Here is a 22586-nt window from a genome sequence, read left to right on the forward strand (position 1 = left end):
TACTAAAAAGAACCGGTCACAAATCACATTTATTTGAGAGTGATTGTACTATATGTTTTTGATTTACTAAATTTCCTGTTTATAAGAGTCATTTGTTCATGAATCAAACAATGTTGTTTGAACTATGTTTTTGTTTTAGTAAAAAGAACCAGTTCGGAGAAGACGCTAGAATTAACCCTAAAGTACACCATTTTATTTTGTGTTTAATCAACTTCTCAATAATTTATAGCACAGATTTAAATAAAGAACATTTTAATGTTGCATGCGATCAAGCTGTGATGGTAACCCAGTTTAGGATCAAGCATACTAAACTGTTTGCTCATTTTCCCTTGAGAGAGAATAAAAACACACACACCACAAGACTCTTTTCTAACAACTTTTCAAGAACAATTTTCTTTACAACTATTCCAAGAATACATAGATGGTTCCATGACATTAAATTCACTTATGATCTGTAAAAGCATACTTTTAAATCAGTTTTTCAGCATTTTATTACACTTTATGATATCTGTGCACCGCATTCAAATTCATATTAAAGTATCTAAAACAATACACATTTCATATTTAAAGGCAACAGGTAAATTCTTTTGATTTATGCACTTTAATAACATCTAAACAATTCTGGAATGTCAGCATCATTTTCAATATATGATGTTTGCATAAAGATGCAGCTTCAGTAACCTGAATGGAATAGCACAATGATAACTTAAGTCCAATGCAAGAAATGCATCCATCCAGAGTGCATTTATATTTATTTATACACTAATCGAATGGTTTTTGCAGTGAGGCAGCTCTGATAAGAGGTAAACAGCATTTGCATTGATCTGCAAAAGGGCAGGACAAATGAATCGCAAACATCGTATGGATAAAATCCTCACTGATGATGCAATAAGGCTTTAAAGTGTGCATCTTTATTTTCCAGGAATTGCATTACTTTTTCAATCTTGTGTTGTATTCATATAAACAAATGAAAAATAGTTTTCAATATAAAAGATTTGGCAATATAACGTACTGACAGAGAGAACACTACTTTCATTGCAGTTTCTCTGGGTGAGCTGGTGAATGCTGGGAGACGTTTGTACAGAGCGACTGTCTTTGGTGCCTCAGTCTCTAAATATGAATCTTTTTGGTTTCTGCAGGAATAAAAGCGTCTTTGGTTGTCCCATTCACCTTGAGAGATTAGGAAGAGTCAACCTTTCCATTTCCTTCAGCATCGGTCCTTTGAGACTGCAAGAATGACTCCCATACAGCCAAACACTGCAAGAGAACACAGACACACTTACATTAAAAAATAAATAAATAAAAATAGCCAATGGAAGCAATATAATACATGTAATATAATAATAATTTAAATTATATAATTTTTAAATATCTAAATTTTACTATATATATATATATATATATAGATATATATATATATATATATATATATATATATATATACACACACATTAATAATAACTACTTTATGAAAATATACATTATAATATAATAAAAATATAAATTAATTATTAATAAAAGGCACCAATAACACAACATTCAATAATAAAAATATATTCATATGCAAGCATTATAAATTAAAATAATAGTAAATATAAATATATAAAAAATTATACATTTAATAATATTAATATAAATAGTATAATTAATGTAAATTATACAATATTAATTAATAATAAAATATATAATTATAATCAGATAGATATGCACAAAATTCGATTTGGACTGATTATATTAAGATTCTATATAATAAAAAATATGAATATTACATTATTATAAATAAACTGTTAATAATAATCCCTAGATTTTTTTTTTATGTATTTTCAAAGCAAATGTGAGTGCAACACTATCCATATGCACCCATCTAAACCCTTAAGTGATACTTAATTAACACTGTCACATCAGTAAAAACTTGACTGCAGTGAAATGGAAAGCCTTTTAAACAGCGTTAACCATGAGGCCTGACAAGCGGCTGCCATTTGGTTTCCAATTTCATCCACAAGCTGCGGTTGCTCCTCATCCTGTGTGCCATTTAGGTGTCAAGATTCTAAGCCCTTGATAAATGTCCTCACGGGGACTCGTCAGTCGCAGCCCAGGCCCCTAAAAGCCTCAACAACACCCCTCGGCCCAAACCCCCTCGGATGCCACATGCGAGCGTGTTTCATAGCAGAACCTCTGGAGGCGCGTCTGCTGCGGCTCACCTACTGTCAAAAACAGTTAATCAATGCACTCCATCACCACAGGATTCAGACGTGACATGACCTCGGTAAACGACTTTGGACAGGCAGTGCCTGAGGCCGCTGGACCAGAGTCGCCCTCCAAATCACACTAGGACAAGGCTATATTTGTCCCAGGAAGGAGTCAACATCTGTGTCGCTCCGGTTTAAGATATTGATTAAACTGCAGCTGGTTAAAAAGGCGATCACTCTTTAGTGTGCCATTCACTTGCAAATGCAGGACTGGGACAAAAGCATATGTCAAGAATGATCATATTTTGTTTGCTAAAGTTTGGAGAAATTGAAACTGCAAATTCATAGAGCAAAAGACCAACAAAGAATGAAACGCTGTTAAATTAAAGTAATATTGATTATGGTTACGGGGTGTTAAGCATGACGCAAAGCCAAATTACTTTAAAACCGATCAACTTTAAAAAAATAAATAATAAATAATAATAATAAATTCCCACATTCAAACAATTTAAATAATATTAACTATATAACTTAATTATAAAAATATAAATTGTAATTATATTAATATGTAAAAAATTATAATGTAACTATAATTAATAACAGATACCAACATTCAATAAATAACACCAATGTTCCATAATTAAAATAAAGTATTATAAATAAATAATTAAAATGTTAAATATAAATAGTATATTTACAAAATCTTTTATTATTTTAATAAATTATAATTAAAGTTATAGTATAATATTATCATTAAAAACATTATAATTAGACAGACACTAATCTTCAATAAATAATTTAAATAAATATATATTAGAATTAGTATTAAGAAAATATAAACTATAATTATATTAATATACATATTATATATCATGTATTAAATATTATGAAAATGTAAATATTAATATATTTAATTATAATTAATAAGACACTAACATTCATATATTATTACAATATCAATATACAAATATGATGAATTAAAAATTTAAATAAATATATATTATAATTAGTACAATTAGGAAATTGTATAATTATATTAACACAAAAATGTAAATTCTGTCATTTTAGATTTTGAATTGTAATTTAATTATAATATTTGTTTATATTATATCAGAATTTAAATTTTTGAGTAGTATCCCTTTAAAGTACATTTGACCCTTCTAGCACAACTTGGTCAAATTAGGACAAGAAAAATGAAAATGAATCGGTCTCATTCAAAGGTGGAAAATGCATTTTTCTGATCTCGGCAGAGAATGACTTGTCGGCAATTTCCCCAGAAAATTACTTCAGCTGAGAAAACGGTAAATGTGGAAAATAGAACAGAGAACAAAGAAAAGTTGAACACAACTACCTTTCAAGAACATGTTCTTTAAGCTTCAGAATCAACAACAAAAGCTGTATTTTCAATGCAGTGCACAAGAGGACACAATAAATACTAGAATAAAACAAAGACACAATACAAACCCATGTGACCAGTCCAGATCACTGACTGGGTGAGAAATGCTGAAGAAAAGAGACTGTTGACAAGGCTTGAACGTCATCCGTACTTATTTCAGTAGTCTAGAGAGTCTAAGGGTTTGGTTTGCAACACGTCCCTGTCTGACACACGTTTACTAATAGAGTGAAAGTGAGTCTCTGTAACAGCTCTTGTGTTACTGGGAGGATCATTAGCTTGCCACGAGCTCTGATGCTAGTCCAACCTCGCTCAGCCAAATGTTGCGCTAATCAGCCAGCGATGCATGAATAATAACAATCATCAACACGGACACACCTGAGACGTAACTGTGCAAATCAGATGGCAAACAACACCTCTCTTTCAGCTACACAGGTGGAGAGAGACGTGGTCGAAGGGCTGGAGATGTGATTTTTTTAAACATCAGTTGCATCAGCTGTTGCTTTAACTCTGGTAACAAGAGGAATGTTTCTGCCGTCTGTGTTTGAAAACCCTGCGAAGGCTCTGTGCTGGCTGAATTATTTCTAACATTTAATGACAGCTTCCTCATCTTTGCTATCATTTCAGCTACTGCCTTGTTGCTACGGCATATCCATGGCGATTCTTTGAAGTTGCTATGTTGTAGTACATGGCTGCTGTTTTTTTTTTTTTTTTTTTTTCTAAACGGCATGCAGATGTTGGACATCCACCCACACCAATATGCAGGGTTCCTTATATTAGAGTTTGCATTGTTAAAGCTTGATGTGTTCAGGGAGGTGAGGTCTGTTCATTTAGAGTAGTTTCCCCAACACTGCAGCACTGTTTACTTTTGAGTATGCTTGCATCTGAAAAATCCTGTTAGATGTCTCCTCAACCTCTCTAGAGACCAAACAGAGAGTTTGTCATATTCGTTATTGCTATAAACCCATTCATCTGTTTCTGTCCGACAATAGGTTATTCTCTAGGGCCTCTGAGGGCACCGCAGGTAACCGAGATCACAACACCTTTAAAACGTTTGAAGTTTAACACTCCCCCCCACTTTTGCTTCTCATTTAATGTTGTGCTACTGTAAAAGACCTTAAACTTTGAGGTCATAATTTACTGTTTAAGACTGAAAAGCAAAGGAAGAGAGCTTTCAAAAAATATAAATTAAGCAGTGTACTGGCTTAAACGCATCCAATCTTGTGAGCAATGTCAACATTTATAGACTTGGAGTGCAATTACTTGTCAGCAGGGATAAAAATGAGATACTACCACCCTCTGCTGGCACATATCCAGGGCGGCTGTGCAAATAAATGCAGGCAGATGGCCACATGCATCCCTCTAAAATCTGTTGGCGGTTTGTCCAAGTCTTCAACGGGAATCGTCTTTACCACCTCGTAGCTGTGAATGTTTATCTCTCATGTCTGAAATCTTCTCAATTACATCACTATTTTAAAGCTTGATCAAATTTAAAGCAGTAATTGATGACATCAAGTGGCTTATTGCTTTTATAAAATGGCAACAACAAATAAAAATACATTAAAAAGTGAATATTAATCAGATTTTTTTTTTTTTTTTGACTATCTCACCTTTTCATAGTAGCTGACATTCCTCTCTGCTGTGTCGATGAAGGCTGATCGTAGATCAGTTCTCATGACCTTCTGCCAGCGGGTCCAATCGGTCTTGAGTGCATTATTCGCCCACTCCAGCCTGTCCTCCGCCTTATCCAGCTCATCTCTCATCTGAACACATAAGGATTGGTTGGTTAGCGTGGCCCAGTTAGCTTTTGCTGTTAGATGTCATAGACCATCTTGGAACCAAACAGCTTCTTTCTCTATTAAAGGCAATTCACAAGTAGCCAAGTATTCAGATTTTGTGATATTCAGTGTTATTTAGATTTTTTTTAAGATGGAATAATGCAGTCAAGTTAGACAGTTTCTGAATTTAGTAGTAGGAAGTTAAGTCATCCAATTTTTTTATATCAACTATGCATTCCGTTTTGTGAATTGGTATGTTTCATCAGGCCTCAAATTATACCATTAAGAAAAGCAACGGTCCTAATACTGAGCCTTGCGGAACTACATACTGAACTTATGATCAAAAAGACACCTCTTCATTTACTGCTAGAAAGTGATAACAGTCAGATAAGTACGATTTGAACCATGCCAATGCAATTAACATAATGCCAACATTATTTTCAAGCCTATCCAAAAGATTATTGTGGTCGGTAGTATCAAAGTCAGCACAAAGGTCCAGTAACATTAACAGAGAGATACAACCACACTGAGATGATAAGAGCAAGTGAGCTGCCTTATGCTGTTCTTTTGAACTTTCTATTCAAAGAATCAGGTAAAGAATATAATTATTTCCACAAATATATTAAGCAGCAGAACTGTTTTCAACATTAAATGCAATAAAAGTTTGTCATCATTTAGTCTGTTTGTATATATATATTGAAAATCTGTTATTTATTCTTCTGAAAGGGCTGCATTTAACATATATTGCTAAGAAACCTAATCTAAATCTGATTTATTCTAAATCTAATCGGGTCTGGTGGTCACAACCCTAAACCTGCCTAATTGTACAGGATTTCTATAAGACAGCCTAGTCAACTAATCCTTCAGATGACGTACTGACTAACCAATTTTGAAAATATGTAGTTTTGCGTCCCCCTAATCCTGACCAGAGATGACAAGTCATGTAGCTCTGAACAGACAAGTTAAAACCAAGATAGTAATGCCAATATTATTAGAGTAGCTCTTCTGCCATCAGAGTGCTGACGTGCAGCCATTTCTTTTTTTTAAAGTGTTGTAAAAACTTTCATTACTGAAGAGTATAACTCCTGTAAAATCCTGCTGAGCATGCAGGAATACATTTGATATGCTGATATCAACTAGACCAGTCACTGTAATTAAGTTAATTTGTTTCTTGGCTCGCTGCAAGTTGTCTCGAAAGTCTAACCGAATAATCAAATAATAATGCTAAGCATATCTGACAGCTTTGAATCGGCTTTCAAACCAGACAATCAAAAATGTCAGTTATTCATATTTACTCTGCCCCCAAATTTTGTGATCTGCATATGTACTACTTAATGCTACTTTTCAAAAGTTTGAGGTCAGTCGTTTTTTTTTTTTTTTTTTTTTTTTTATTATTATTATTATTATTTTCCCCAAGGAAATTATTACTTTCATTCAGCAAGGATGCATTAAATGGATCAAAACTGACAGTCAAGTAAAACATTGTTACCAATCTATGAAAAAAAAAAAAATCAGTTTTCACATAAATATAAAACAGCACAACTATTTGAAACTTTTATAATAATAAATATTGCTTAAGCACCAAATCAGCATATTATAATGATTTCTGAAGGATTGTGTGACACTGAAGACTGTAATGGCTGCTGAAAATTCAGCTTTGCCATCACAGGAATAAACAATTTCAAAAAATAAAACCCCCCCAGCTAATTTAGATAGCAATATTATTTAACAATATTACTGTTTTTATAGTTGTGATCCAATAATTTATTAAATACATATTGTGTATCTTTGCACAATTCACAATAGCTTTCCTGTCACTGCGCAGCTTCTGATTGGCTCACAAGGTGGCTGTTAACAAATCTATCATACTCTATTTAGTGCGCAAGCTCTCTAGGGGTGAAAGCACATCCAAATGACACTCAGCAGTATCGTTGTCTAGACATAGTGAGAGATGAACAGCAAACATGCCCAGTGATGTTGGGAATGACAGGCCTATGGGAACGGTGGCATATCAGATCAGTGGGCCAAGACTGAGAGGAACATTTAAAAAACAGAGAGCGAGATGTTTGACAGGTAAGCTAATGAAGGTCACAGGTAGCTGTCTGTTAGAGCTCCATCTCATTTTCATTGTAGCGTGTGTTCGCGTGCATCAGATGTTGGCTGTCATTTGGAACAGCAGTTGTGTTTGGTGAATGGACGGATTGCTCTAGGGACAAGACATTGTCTACAGCCACATCTCACTTCTGACAAGCAGGCCAGATCATTAGTTCCACTGATCTGATGTTGCTGTCACTAAAACACACATTTATGCACAAAGCCAAGCAAACTGACTCTAACAGTAACGGTTGAGTCATATTCATATTCAAGTTTGTCAACAATACTGAAGTGTCTCATTTATTTAGAGGGAGACTGCCATAAATGGGATGAAGATCTTCCACTTGTTTATAGTGACCTTTACTGCCCTCTACTGGACAGAAAGTACTGTATTTTTCTCATTCATTTAGAGTGAAAGTAAAGAGATGACAGGAAATTATGTTGAAAAGAGGGGGCAGCAGAATAAGGAAGTAATGCAGACCAGGTTCGAACCCCATAACACGCATATGGAAATCCCAGATCAATTTGTCTGGAGTATTTGTGCTAACTGCTAAAAACTCACTTAGACTGCTAGCAAACATTATGACAGAAGCCGAAACATTGAGATTTTTGCATTGCTTGTTCATGCAAAACTCGTCTATACAGTTCTGGGTGGTTCCCAGGGTGTTGCTATGTGGATACTTTCTAAACAAGACAAAAGAGCCCGACTTTAAGTCTCTATGATATACAAATAATGATTAAAAACAATACAACTGGGAAAAAAAACTACAATAAGTCAACTTTGGCAGCCTTTAAATACAATGAGGTAAACTGAAAAAAAAATAATAATAATTAAGAAAAATAAAAAAAAGTAAACACATTAATCTTAGCAGTACTACTAATTACGAAAACAAACTGAAAATAAAATAAAATATTTTCAAGTTAACACATTAACTTTTGCAGCCCTAAAATACTAAAATGTAAAATAAAAACTGAAAATGCTTAAAGTAACAATGAAGGGGTAAATTTCCAACCAACCAATACATTAATAAATAAAATGAATGCATTAACTTTGGCAGCCCTAAAAGTAACAATGATAGGGTAAACTAAATTGAAAAACAAATTATATATACAGTATACACACTCTCTCTCTCTCACACACACACACACACACACATATATATATACATGTACATACATAATATGTATATATATATATATATATATATATATATATATATATATATATATACACACACATGTATATATGTATATGTGTATATATATATATATATGGTTCCAAAATGCTATAAACACCATATATATATATTATATATATATATATATATATATATATATATATATATATATATATATATATATATATATATATATATATACACACACACACACACACACACATATATATATACATATACATACATAATATGTATATATATGTATATATGTGTGTGTATATATATATATATATATATATATATACACACACATGTATATATGTATATGTGTATATATATATATGGTTCCAAAATGCTATAAACACCATTTTATATATATATATATATATATATATATATATATATATATATATATATATATATATATATATATATATATATATATACACATTTTTAATTATTAAAAACCATTATAATCCCTCAACACAAAACTACACAACACAAAAAATTATAATTAAGGGTTTGCTCAGCCTGATGGGCCCTGATCTCCAAGAAAGTAATAACACCTCTCCTCAATAAGCCACATGATTTGAGGTTTCATTCAAGTCTGTAGCACAAAGTGGAGGGCCAAGTCTGAAAATGGTCACATGCACCACACCTTGATTCCGTAAGAAAAAGACTACAATACTAACTTGCTCAGCAGAGTGAGATATTAGGCAGTTATCCACTTAAAATTGCCACAGCGTGTTAGACAGCATTTTAGGGAGCGTAGATGTTGACATCACACACCACAGCATTCAAATGTAAAGCCCCATGCTGGTCTAAACTAAGCCAAAAATGTGTGAAACAAAGACAAGGTGAAAACACGCCCTCATAAGGTGTGGTCACTTCAGAAAAAACACGTCAAAATAACCCTTGAGTAGATAAAGCCAGAAGTTGTTAGTCAGGCCAAGCCCAAGCGCTTTGGGGGGATTTATTACCTCCTTAATCTCGCCCTTAAGTTTCTGCTGTTTCTGTTGTTTGACCTCCTCGGGGGATCGTCCCACCAAGCTGTCCCATGCTAAACTCAGCACCTTAGAGTCCCAGTAGACACATGAGCAATGGACACATGAATACGAACACATCTGGACTTGAAGTCATAACCCATTTACCGTGGCAATAACATAACACACTATGGAATTTCAGAAAGGCTATATTGGGATTATAATGGATATTGGTTAAACCCCTGCAAACCATCAACTCCTTGTTTTTGTAACATTACATTGGACTAGTAGCTTTACACTTAGAGCAAACAGAAGCAATAATCATACGCCCCCAACTAGAATGACATTTTAAAGGGGTCATCGGGTGCCCATTTTCCACAAGTTGATATAATTCTTTAGGGTCTTAATGAAAAGTCTGTAACAGTTTGGTTAAAATTTCTCAGTGGTAGTGTAAAACAACACCCAATTTACCCTGTCAAAATCCAGCTCTTTTCAGAGCAAGCAGTTTTGTAGCATTTTCCTTTAAATGCAAATGAGCTCTGCTGACCCCGCCCCTCTCTTCCAAGCCACTCTCTGAGAGACTGTTTACTTTAGCTGCATTCATCGTGAAACTCACTAATTAGCACATTATTAGGAAAGGCGATTTGCAAAGATTCATTAAAAAAACCTTACTCACTTCTTTTGTTGAAGCTGAGTCACGAATGATTCGCGCAAACATAGAAGCATTTATGTAGATCAGGGGCGCATTCTCTTCAAAAACAAACATAATCCACAGTGTCTCAGCGGCTCAGATGTAAGGAGTAAATAATGACTGCTATGTTCATTAATACATCGTATAACAAAACACCTCAAGCACTTAGGAGACATTCTTGTCTACATCTACTCAAGCGGTGAAACAATGGCGGACTAATGACAGCCCACTCAGGGCGGGTCTAAGGTAAGACGCCAGTCCAGTCTGTGCAGAAACACCACTGTCAATCAAACTATCATGGGAGGAGTTTGTATGTGTGACATCACTAAGACAGGCATCTGAGATTGGCTCGATTTGAGAAAAGGAGAAATTATTTAATGAGATTTAAAAAAAAAACACTGGGTGAATTTTTATCATTATAGGGTGGTTGTGTACACACACTGCCAACACACATTTCAGTTCAAACAACTTGTAAAAGTGCATGTAGCATCATATGACCCCTTTAATGAATCGCTTCTTTTGTGTAAATAAACTGGTTCAAAAAACAATTCACAGAGTATTTTTATTGGTGCTTTAGGTCTGTTGTAGCGAAATGTTAAATGCTGCTGCTCACTGTTTAGTTTAAACGTCTCATTTTACTGCAATAAATAATATCTGATGGTTATATATCTAAAAAGACATTCAAAGTATTTAAAATAGTGTAAAAATGTAGATAATTATGATAATAATAATAATAATAAAAGTTTTAAAAAAGTAATATTTAAAATTATCTCATAATAAAAATGATCTCTACTAGTGTACACATTTAAAAACACTAATAATGAGCAGAAAAAAAGAGTGACATGTAAATAAAATGAAATTCAAATATTTAAATAGTAAATATTTTCCACATAATATTTTCCACAACTTTTTTTTTTTCTTCAAACTGAAAACCCTTGGTGCAGCTAACACCTTTTTTTTTCTTTTTTAACCATAGTCTGACTGTCATTTAACTAGTTTAAAATTAACTTGTAGCTTGACCAAAGTACAATTTTAGAGTAAGTTCCCCAACATTGCTCACTACTTATTGTTTAGTAGTAGTAGTTTTATGCAAATTTTATACAATGATACAAAGCAGAATGTGGACACATGCGTTTTTGCATAAGGACCATATTCAAATGCATTCTGTGGTTTTTCGTTTCTTCTCCAGACTATGAATGAATGAATCTGGAGCATATAGTTCTTTGGTTTAAAAAAAATCAGGCCATTGGGGATACCTTCTCATTTTGGAAATGGCCTTTTGTAGTAAGCAGCGTAAGTCAGCAGGGACCGTGCTCAATCAAAGCATGTAATTAAATTGACAAGAGAGCCGAGATGCTGCTAAGCTTCTCTGGACACCATCAGTACTTTGTCCATTAATGCCCTTTCAGAGCATTCAAGCGTCCTGCCCCTGATATTTGATTGAATTGACAAAAATAAACTCAAAAAGCCAAAGAGACTTAAATATGGCAATATTAGCTTGGGCAATATGAGTAATATTTAAAAGCGTCCCACTTCAAGAGCGGTCTGGCTTTAAGGGACATCTACAGCGATCTGGAGATAGTCATATAATCTCTCCAAATTCCTTTTACAGCTTAAAACGGAGCGCTGTCTAATGAAAGCCAGGATGACAGCTAAAGCTCAGTTTTATTAAAAATAATCTCCATGAATTTTCAGAGGAGCACTGGATGGATTACATGGAGAATGGAAAGAGTCAATAATAGACCTACCGCGTCCCTGTCGGCCTTCTTTGTGGCAAGAGCTTCAGTCTTCCCTTCGAAATCCGCCTGGATGTTGTCTCGCCTCCTTAGTACTGCCTGAAAACCCGTGATCGATACTCATGAAGTATGAAAATTGTGATCGATATATTTTAATGAAATTTAAGGCTGGATGAAATATGCAATAAGTCTCGGAAAACATAACGCAGCTGCATTGATCTTAGCTTTGCATCAAGGTTTATATCAGACGGGATGAAATGCAGCAAACTTCATATCAATTCAAACATGATTTTTATACTAGCAGGTAATTTGCCTCAAACAAAATAGAACAGAACATTTTAATTTACCAAGACAAATAAATAATATTCTACACTTAAAGGAATAGTTCACTTAAACAGGAATATTTTGATGCCATTTACTCACAATCATGTCTTTCTGAACCATGTCTTATATTTTTATTTTTTTTAACAGAACAGAAAAAATATTAGTAAAATAAGATATTTTTAAAAAAATTCAAATAAACTCATACAGTACCGTTCCAAAGGTTTTTTTTATGTTTTGGAATGAAGTCTTTTAGACTCACAAAGTCTGCATTTATTTGATCAAAAATACACAAATTTTGTGAAAAATGATTACAATTTAAAATAACAGTATTCTATTTGAATATATTTTAAGACTTAATTTATTCCTGTGATCCAAAGCTGAATTTTCAGCATCATTACTCCAGTCTTCAGTGTCATATCTCTAATGTGCTTATTTGCCGCACAAGAAACATTTATTATCAACATTGAAAACGGTTGTTCTGCTTAACATTTTTGTTGAAACGGTGATTAATTTTTTTTAATGATTCTTTGATGGATGGAAAGTTCAATATAACTGCATTTGAAATAAAAATCTTTTGTAACACCATAAATATCTCTGCCATCACTCTTGATCAATGTAATGCATCCATAATAGAATTAAAAAACCTTAATATCATCTTTTTTGTTATGCAAACGAAAGAGAGTCATACAGGTTTGGAATGATATAAAAGTGAGTAAATGATGACTAAATTAGAATTTTAGGGTGAACGATCCCTTTATGAAAGACAAAACAGGAGCATCTTTTCTGTTGGTCTACCTTGAGTGTGTCGGCACAGAGGACGTACTCATGAAGGACTGGAATCAGGTGATCATTGAGATGTTTGACCTGCTCCTCTGTCTCCTTACAGCAGTTGTCCACACAGCCTGCCACGTTCTTCAGGGGCTCGGCCAGCTCCTGCTCTGATTGTGACCACAGCGCGTATGTCGGCCCACACTCCTTCAGCTCCTCCAGGTACTCTGTGTTCAAGGAGCATTCCCATAATTATATAAGCTATAGCCAATACAAATACGTTTCCTAAATGTCAGCCAATTAAATAAGAAAGAGGAGATGGGACCAGATGAGAAGATATAAGATGAGACTAGAGATGAGAATTCATTGAAAAGTGTGTGAATGAGACAAAAAGTCCAACCTTTCTGCTCTCTGACGATCCTTTGAGTAACTTTATCAAGCGAGCTGATCTTCTGACTGAAGGCCTCCGCGTACTCCTGCATGTCGGTGAACTCCTGAGGCCGGTTTCTGACCCCTCTGACTGCAGCAGCGACGGCTTTGACCGTCTCCCCCATCCGGCTCAGAAACCCTGGACCTTGTTTCTTATGAGAGGTCAGCTCCTGCACAGAGAATCAGTGGAATGGAGTATGATATTATTGAAGGGTGGGTGACAACAGCAAAATAACCACATCTCCACTATGTTTTACTCAGCAAAAGCCTCTAATGGCTGAAAATGTGTGCATATTTTCATGGTCGGCCAGTAATGGCAACACCAGTACAAATAGCTGATAATACTGTACGCGTATCATAGCAGCCTACGAAGCGTCAAATCTCCATAACAGCAAAACTTCCTTTATTATGACTGAAGGGAAGTGAGGAGCTCTTTATGAAGTACTTATCTTAGAGGTCACTGAGTCGGATCTAAACACAGAAACTGTCACATTATCTGCGTGCATTCAACATAACCCTCTTATAAAGCAAAACTGAGATCGCATATAATGAACACACAGAAGGTCATTATCAGGGTAATGTGGAACTGTGTGTTTGTGTGTGTGTACAGACAGGTTTTAACGTCCTTATTAGGAAGAAAACAATGTCTCTAGCAAAACATTCCAGAGGAACATCAACACAAGAAAAAATGGTAATTATTACATAGCACTGCCATGTGGTTGCTAGGATGTTCTGAGTGGTTCCTGGGTGATCACTTCAAAAAAGCCCTTAATTTGTATGAGATTTTTGGTTTCTACATATGGTTTGGGATGAGCTATGCACTAGAGTTTAAAGGCATACTCCACCCCAAAATGAAAATGTTGTCATTAATCATTTAACCCCATGTCGTTCCAAACCCGTAAAAGCTTTGTTTGTCTTCGGAACACAATTTAAGATATTTTGGATGAAAACTGGGAGGCCTGTGACTATCATTGTATGCTGCGTACGCTATTCTGTATCATCCACGCCACAAGGATGCGCTGTTTTTTCGCTGTCCTTGTGGTGCAGATGATTCAGAAGAGCATGCAGTGATATGGAGAGACACAGCAGAGACTGTTGACAAAGGAATTGTTGAATAAAGTCGTTATTTTTGTTTTCTTCGCTTACAAAAAGTGTTCCCGTCCCTTCATATAACCCAGATTGCACGTCTGATGTCAGATGGAGTATTCTGATGACTACTTTCATGCCTTTTATGGACCATGACACTGTTATTTACTTGGCAGTCTATGGGACATTCATAGGCCTCCTGGTTTTCATCCAAAATATCTTAAATTGTGTTTTGAAGACGAACAAAGCTTTTATGGGTTTGGAACGACATGGGGGTAAGTAATTAATGGCAAAATTTGCATTTTGGGGTGGAGTATCCCTTTAAAAAAATAAATAAAAAATATAAATATATATATATATATATATATATATATATATATATATATATATATATAAACTTAAAAACTTGACCCTCTAACACTAGCATTCTCTATTATTTTTCTATTCTATCTACTTTTATAAATGCTTAAAAATATATATAAGCAAATAAATAAATAGTAGATAAATACCTAAAATAACTAAATAAACATTTGAATGATAGATAGATAGATAGATAGATAGATAGATAGATAGATAACTGAATGAACGAATGAATAAATATAAAATACATGTACAAAAAAAGATACAAATAATAAAATAATAAATAAAATGTGTAAATAAATAGTATTAAATGTATTAAAAAAATGTATATAACTGAATGAATGAATGAAGCGTATATAATGTAAAAATAGATAACTAAATAAAAATCAATCATCGTACCCCAGATCCTGCTGTGAGAAAGATCTTAAAATCTTCACTGCTGGAGAAAATTGGATGTTCTGCTATTTTGTTCAGAAACTTGTGCAGCGCCCTCCTCCTCGTCTCAATGAAATCTTCATTAAACCTCTCCACCATTCCTTTCATCACAAACTTCTCCGGCAGCGGCTGATGGGACACAATCAAGTCAATGTTTTATGAGAGTTTTAGCACTTAGAGTGAAATGATTTATGTCATTAGTAGAATAAAAAAGACTTTACAAGCATATTTGCATGGAAAAATGAATATTTAGACTCTTCTTAAAACCTTATCCCATAAACTTCCATACTAACTGTGTTCATTCCACAGAATGTTTGACAAGCAGGAGACTCTCATACTTGACTTACATGAACAATGAGTGTGGGATGAGCTTCTTCCAGACGTCCCTTTAACCACAGGAAGTCCTGGTATCGTCTTCGCACCTCAAACTCACTTGAGTCAAACTCGCTCCGTGTGGTCTGACGTGAGGGAGAATGATGGAAAAATATGAGTGAATTATTCGCAGAACCTGACTTAGTGAGTTTGTGCTCAGATCGGCCGTACCTTAGTTTCAACCCGGTAGGTTATGTATGTCTCAATAGCTGTTACGTGACTCTCTGGGTTATCGACTGTGACAAAAATATCTTTGGTGTCAGCATCTTCCTCTTCTTCCTCAAACTTGTACTGGTTGATCATTGAAGCAGGGGAGGTCTGCATGGAGGCATTGAAAGAGCTGCCGTCTGTTTGAGTCGTACTCGTATCCTACACAAAACACAAAATACAAAATGTGCATCGGGCCACGTGAGGGACCATCAACACTAAACAGCACAAGTGTTTAGACATCAATTAAACAACACGTGCACTTTGTGTTTTCAACCAACTGGACATGGATGGCTTACAACAAAATTTTCTCTCAGTTTACAGCGATGAATTACTATGGTACAATGCTCATAAAAATAATAATACCCTGGTATTCTTTAAAATACCTTGGAGAACCAAGGTAAAAAAAAAAAAAAAAAAAAAAATCAATAAAACAAATATATAAATAACTAAGTATGGGGTTTTTATGCTCACCAACTCTGCATTTATTTAATAAAAAATACAGTAAAACTATTTTACTAATTTTAAATAACTTTTATATTTTAATATATTTTATAATGTAATTTATAGCTGTGATGACAAAGCTGAATATTACTCCAGTCTTCTGAGTCACATGATCCTTTAAAAATCATTCTAATATGCTGTTTGGGAAATATTTCTATTATTATCTATATGTTGAGAAATTTTTTATTTTTTTTTACAGTGAGAAGTGCTGTAAACATGATTTGATCAAAAAAAAAAAATCTGCTGCTTGAGCTTAAAAAAAGAAATTATGTTGCTTCAAGGCTCTTTTAAAAATATTTATATTTAGACTCATATGTACTTATCTTAAACTTTCATAGTTAAGTTATTCAACCTAAAAAAATAAATAAAAAAAATAACTGTTCTGCTGTTGTTGTTACTAAGCCACATAACCACAGCATCATGCCATAATAGTGTATCATTATAACTGGACGTAATATTGCCATGAACTTGATTTGAAAGCTGTTTGTGTTTTGATCACAGTGAGAGACAAACATCTGATTTTCCTACTGTCTTGCTATCTTTTCCTGGTCCAAACACTGACGCATGCAAATCCCTCTCGTTTAGCCGCAGCTGCTGGGAAAGAAGCCTAAGCATCTGTTTCCTGTCATAACAAACTGGTCTGTAGTCAGCACAAACTGCACTGCTGCTTTACCCAACAAACACTGCACTTCCATTCATAACCATTCACTGCTGATACTGACTACAACACCAACCAAAGAGTTAAAGAGAAGAATAAACACTCCAACTACAAATTAAAGTTTAAGAATAACTTTAAACTGTGAGTCTGACATCAAAGAATGCATCTGAGTGATTGTTAGGGCGTTGCTAGGGTGTTCTAACTGTTACTAGGCATTGCTAGGGTGTTCTAACTGTTTGTTGAAAACTTTTATGGTGTTCTGATTAGTTGCTAGGGTGTTCTAACTGTTGCTAGGCATTGCTAGGGTGTTCTAACTGTTGCTAGGCATTGCTAGGGTGTTCTAACTGTTGCTAGGGTGTTCTAACTGATCCTAGGCATTGCTAGGGTATTCTAACAGCTTGCTGAAAACTTTTATGGTGTTCTGCTTAGTTGCTAGGGTGTTTTAACTGTTGCTAGGCATTGCTAGGGTGTTCTAACTGATGCTAGGCATTGCTAGGGTATTCTAACTGATGCTAGGCATTGCTAGGGTATTCTAACTGATGCTAGGCATTGCTAGGGTATTCTAACTGATGCTAGGCATTGCTAGGGTGTTTTAACTGTTGCTAGGCATTGCTAGGGTGTTCTAACTGATGCTAGGCATTGCTAGGGTATTCTAACTGCTTGCTGAGAACTTTCATGGAAAGGACTTTCAACGTTCTGCTCAGTTGCTAGGTAGTTTTAACTGTTGCCATGTGTTGCTAGGGTGTTCAGTTGCTAGGCATTGTTAGGGTATTCTAACTGTTGATAGAAGTTGGTAGGGTGTTCTAACTGCTTGCTGAGAATTTTTAGGGTGTTCGGTTTAGTTGCGAGGGTATTCTATCTCTTGCTAGGCATTGCTAGGGTGTTCTAAACGCTTGTTGAGTGTTGCTATTTTGTTCTAGCCCCATTAACTAGGAATTGTTAGGGTGTTCTGCCTAGTTTCTAGGGTGTTCTAATTGTCTACTGGGTGTTTCTAGTGTTTTCTGCTTAGTTTCTTGGGTATTCTGACTGGTTGCTAGGTGTTGTTAGAGTGTTCTAACTGTTGCTAGGCGTTATTATGGTGTTGTAACTGTTGTCAGCCATTGCTATGGTGTTCTAATAGCTCGGTGGAAATTGTTATCTGGGTGTTCTGGCCAGTTGTTAGCTGTTACTATGTGTTGCTAGGGTGTTCTAACTGTTGTCAGGTGTTGCTAGGGTGTTCTATCAGCTTGCTGGGAATTGTTTGGGCGTTCTGTCTAGTTTCTGTGGTGTGATAGTCAGTTGTTCTAGCTGTTAATATGTATTACTAGGGTGTTCTAACTACTGCCAGATATCGTTAGGATGTTGTTACTGCTTGTGGGGAATTGTTAGGGTATTTTGTCGAGTTGGCTGGCTGCTAGTGCACTCCAGACCGTCGACAGCCAGGCGGACTAACTGACAGTCAGACAACCAGATAGACAGACAGTTATCTCCGCGACAGTGACACAGACAAACTCAAATAACAGAGGAGTTCGCACAGGCTGCATCAGTACTGAGCTAATCGAAGAGTTCTGGCTATTTAAAACTAACTATCTTGCATCAAATGACGTTTAAGACGAAGTCTACTGAAAATAGAGAAAAAACTCAGAGGTGAAAAAAAACATGGCATGACAGCGCCTGATCGCTGACCTTCGGAACTTCAGATCAGAGCAAAACACAAAGATTTCAAGGAGAAGAAGTTAATATTTCAACGTCATTTATGATGTAGAATCAAAACATATCAATTCTCGTTATGTGTCTGCTTCACAGAACCGATCGAACAACCTGCGGTCGATCTCGGTTGAAACCAGTTGACTATAAATTACCTTACTGAAAACTTCCAATTCATCGTCTTCGTCTAGATCTAATATCTGTCCGCTGATGTCTGTCGGAATCGCAACCGAAGAATTCCCCGATGACACGGTGTTGTCGACAACAGATGCACTCATCGTTGCTCAGATCGCTACTTTATCACAAGTTTTCTGGACCTCATCGATTTTTTCCGCACAACTCTCAAAAGCTCATTCTAGGCGGATCAGGCTCAACTGCGCAGAATCGGAAACCGCGCGCCTAGGAAAGGGCCGAGAACTGAGCTCTGCGGGACGCCCACGTGAAGGAGTGTGTTTACGGTATTTGGCTTGATGTTATGGCTGTTTTTTGGCCAACAGCTCTTGCTTTTAAAGATTATTCAATTTTGATCCGTGAAATAATAGTGTTTTACATCAAATGATAGTTTTAATAGTTTAAAAGGTTGGCTTATACGTGTGTGTGTTGCATAATTCTTAATAAAAACTGTATGATTATGGGTTTTGGAGTCCAGTTTGTAACCTAAGGTTACTTATATGTGTGTGTAAACTAACATTTATGTGATTTCAGATGTGGCAATGTAGATGTTTAACAGTTAATATCCAGTTTCATTTAATGTACTATTTATATACTACAAATTATGCAATATATATTCTATAAAAACTGCAGCAATTACAAATATATATATATATATTATATATATATAATATATATATATATATATATATATATATAATATATGTATATATATATATATATATATTATAATATATATCTATAGTATCCCAAAAAAATTGTTTAATAAAATATATTTTTAGAAATACTTTATGGGTTTTTAATCAATGTAGTGGCTCAGGACTATATATTTAAGAACTGTGTCAGTGTCTTGAAGTATTAAATTAAATTCCCATTCATTCAAAACGGTCTGTAATGCATCACCATCAGCTGTATGCCGGTTTGGGTTTCACTAGCACTGAATTCCTGCTGTGTCCTTTTCCAACCAGCAGATGCTACTGTTGCTCAATTTAAATGCCTTTGCAATGTGGCAGAGCTCATAATTAAGACCTCTTATGACAGTGGCAATTACAATTCTATATAGCTGTGCAAACGCTCAGCTATTTTGCTGTGTGAAACTGTATTATGGGACAAAATCGACCGTATCTAATAAGAGACTTATTAGGAAATATCTAATTGGGGACATGCCAGTCAGACTATATTAAATTTAAGTACTTATCATGAGACCGCTGTAGTCATTCATTAATATAAAATATTCTGCCACAAATTTCCTCATTAGTTGTCAGTTATTTCATTTATTTAATCAAATAAAGACCATCCCCTTGGATATAATGAATGTAGGACTTGATCATATTTCTTTGAATTAGGACCTCATCCATTATATTATCATATATTATAATGCTTTACGTTCTTGAATTGAGTTTAATAGTGAAAATGGTACTAGATATTGCTTTTTATATATATTTTACCACCTTTTATTTATTATTTTACATAATTTTTATATGAAACTAAATCAAGAGCTCTCCTATAGCATGCATCAGGATAAAATAATACTATTTGGAAGCTGACGTCCTTCCCCATAAGAACTCCCTGAAATGTTGCATATATTGCATTATAAAGCATATAAAGTATTAGAGTATCTGTAGAAAGGGCAGGCCTTACGCATGCATGAACCAGGCAGCTGTAGCTCTAAGCACAGAAAAGGTCAGCCCCACCCCGATCACATTAGCGTACTGTCATTTTATATCATTTGCTTTCATAACCGATTTAAAGCTGAAGCTATAGGACCCTTTTTTTTCTAATTTTCATTTGTGCCGATCAAAGACTTTCATAACCATGTCAAAATCTCACGCTATGTGATGTATGAACTGCTGTGAAACAATCTTTATTTAGCTGCTGCTGTGAGAATATTCAATGCAAGCCATTAATTAAAACTGTTTTTAATGTAAATGATAAATAGCCTGTTGCAAAGTCATTTGTAAGGCAGAATATAGGGAATGTGTTACGCAATATGCCACTGATATAACCTCATTAGATCAGATTCAGTGCAGACCACACCCATTCTGATTTCCTAGTCATGGCTGTTGTCTGTTTTTTAACAAAGCTGCTGCTGTATGTCTAAATCACACAGAGCTGTTTACTTCACAGAAAGCTTGTCTAACCATATATATAGTACTGTGTGTGATTGAATGACATTCTGCACAAATTTGTGGCACGGTCCCAAATCGTTCCTCTACCAACCTCCATCAATGGCAGATAACAATTACATCAGCATTACCCCACAACAGTGGTGTACATAGATCAGCTGCTTTCAAATTACATTTCCTTCCTGCTGGGCCCATTAGCAATGTCAACCAGACCATGTTTCTTTTTTAAAAAATCCACTATTGCCGTTGTTTCCGAGTGGATTTACTGGACCGTGCCGCAGAGAATTTCGACAGTTCTGTTAAAACCCCACTGGATGTCCCTCAGATGTAGAATAGGCTTGATTTGGGAGAACCGCTTGCTAATCTGCAGTGTGCCATAATAAACTGTGTTTTGGCAGGAGGAAAAAACCTTCACATAAAGCACACAAAACATCAAATAGAGAAGACTTGAGCCACCTGGAGCGGATGCAGGAGAAGACAATTAAAAATCAATTTACTGTCAAAAAAGCTTTGCTTTCTAATTAAATCCACACACAGCCGAGTCTCTCTCGTTGCTGCCTGATGCACAGTTGCAAAGCACACATTTATTTATTTATTACCCCCCAGATGGGTGCAAAAGTTATTATCGCTTTTACGATATTCACTTTTTTTTTTTCTTTGGACTCGCTGTTTGAGACGACGTGAATTCTGACGAGGACCATTATACCTTATTTCATATGGTTGTAATCAGGCTTCTAAATGCATTTTAAATGTGACTGCTGTTCAATACCTACCAGGTGTCCAATCCAACAACTGCGCCGTCATGATCGCTCTCATTAGCAACTAGTACATGTAATAATGGCTATTCATTATAAAGCACTTCTCCTTTTTTTTTTTTTTTTTTTTGTGGCCTAGCAGCTGGACACTACTTTGTATTTTAATTAATCTATTTAAAATGCCTGTAGATGGTTCATCTTCCTCTGCAGATCTCCTTTGGAAAGATCTGCATGATATCTAAAAGGTTTTAATGGGTCTTTAAGGAATGCAAATAAGTGGGATAGAGTTATATGGATTTTTATTTTTCCCTATATGCTGCCGTTGACATCACCGCTCTAAATTTTTGCTAGGGAACTCTATGTGTTCTTGCAGTAACATCAGCCAATAAGAGTTTTCTTAATGTAATTTTCCTGATTTAAAAATGCTGACAACTGAGCAATCATGAGCAACGATGGTCGCAAACATCCTGTGCCAGCCATAAAACTGCAACTGAGATGAACAGCAATGCCATTTCTCAAACAAAAATTGGCGGTGAAAGAATTTTCACTCAGAAATTGCTAGTGAATTTTACAAAGAATTACAGAGATATGGCAAGTTACACAGTGAATTGACTGAAATAGCATTTTCTTGTGTACTGTTTTATTTACAACTTCGAAAAATCA

General features: G+C 35.1%; 1 protein-coding gene across 2 annotated transcripts; it reads right to left on the minus strand.

Moving 5' to 3' along the window:
• Window positions 1–787: 787 nt before the first annotated feature.
• LOC109104332 (sorting nexin-7-like) lies at window positions 788–19317 on the minus strand. 2 transcript variants are annotated; one of them, XM_042714561.1, is made up of 10 exons: window positions 19027–19317; window positions 15988–16185; window positions 15792–15902; window positions 15409–15573; window positions 13535–13733; window positions 13162–13361; window positions 12055–12141; window positions 9613–9714; window positions 5193–5345; window positions 788–1257 (listed from the first exon to the last, which is right to left on the minus strand). In XM_042714561.1, exons 1-10 carry the CDS (start codon window positions 19147–19149, stop codon window positions 1180–1182), a joined length of 1416 nt encoding a protein of 471 aa, XP_042570495.1. In that variant the 5' UTR covers window positions 19150–19317; the 3' UTR covers window positions 788–1179. The 2 variants fall into 2 exon arrangements, with proteins under 2 accessions (XP_042570495.1, XP_042570496.1); XM_042714562.1 differs by lacking the exon at window positions 9613–9714 and having other exon boundaries at window positions 19027–19315.
• Between the last annotated feature and the right edge of the window lie 3269 nt (window positions 19318–22586).

Source organism: Cyprinus carpio, chromosome A24, assembly GCF_018340385.1.
Source record: "Cyprinus carpio isolate SPL01 chromosome A24, ASM1834038v1, whole genome shotgun sequence".
Lineage (NCBI taxonomy): Eukaryota > Metazoa > Chordata > Actinopteri > Cypriniformes > Cyprinidae > Cyprinus > Cyprinus carpio.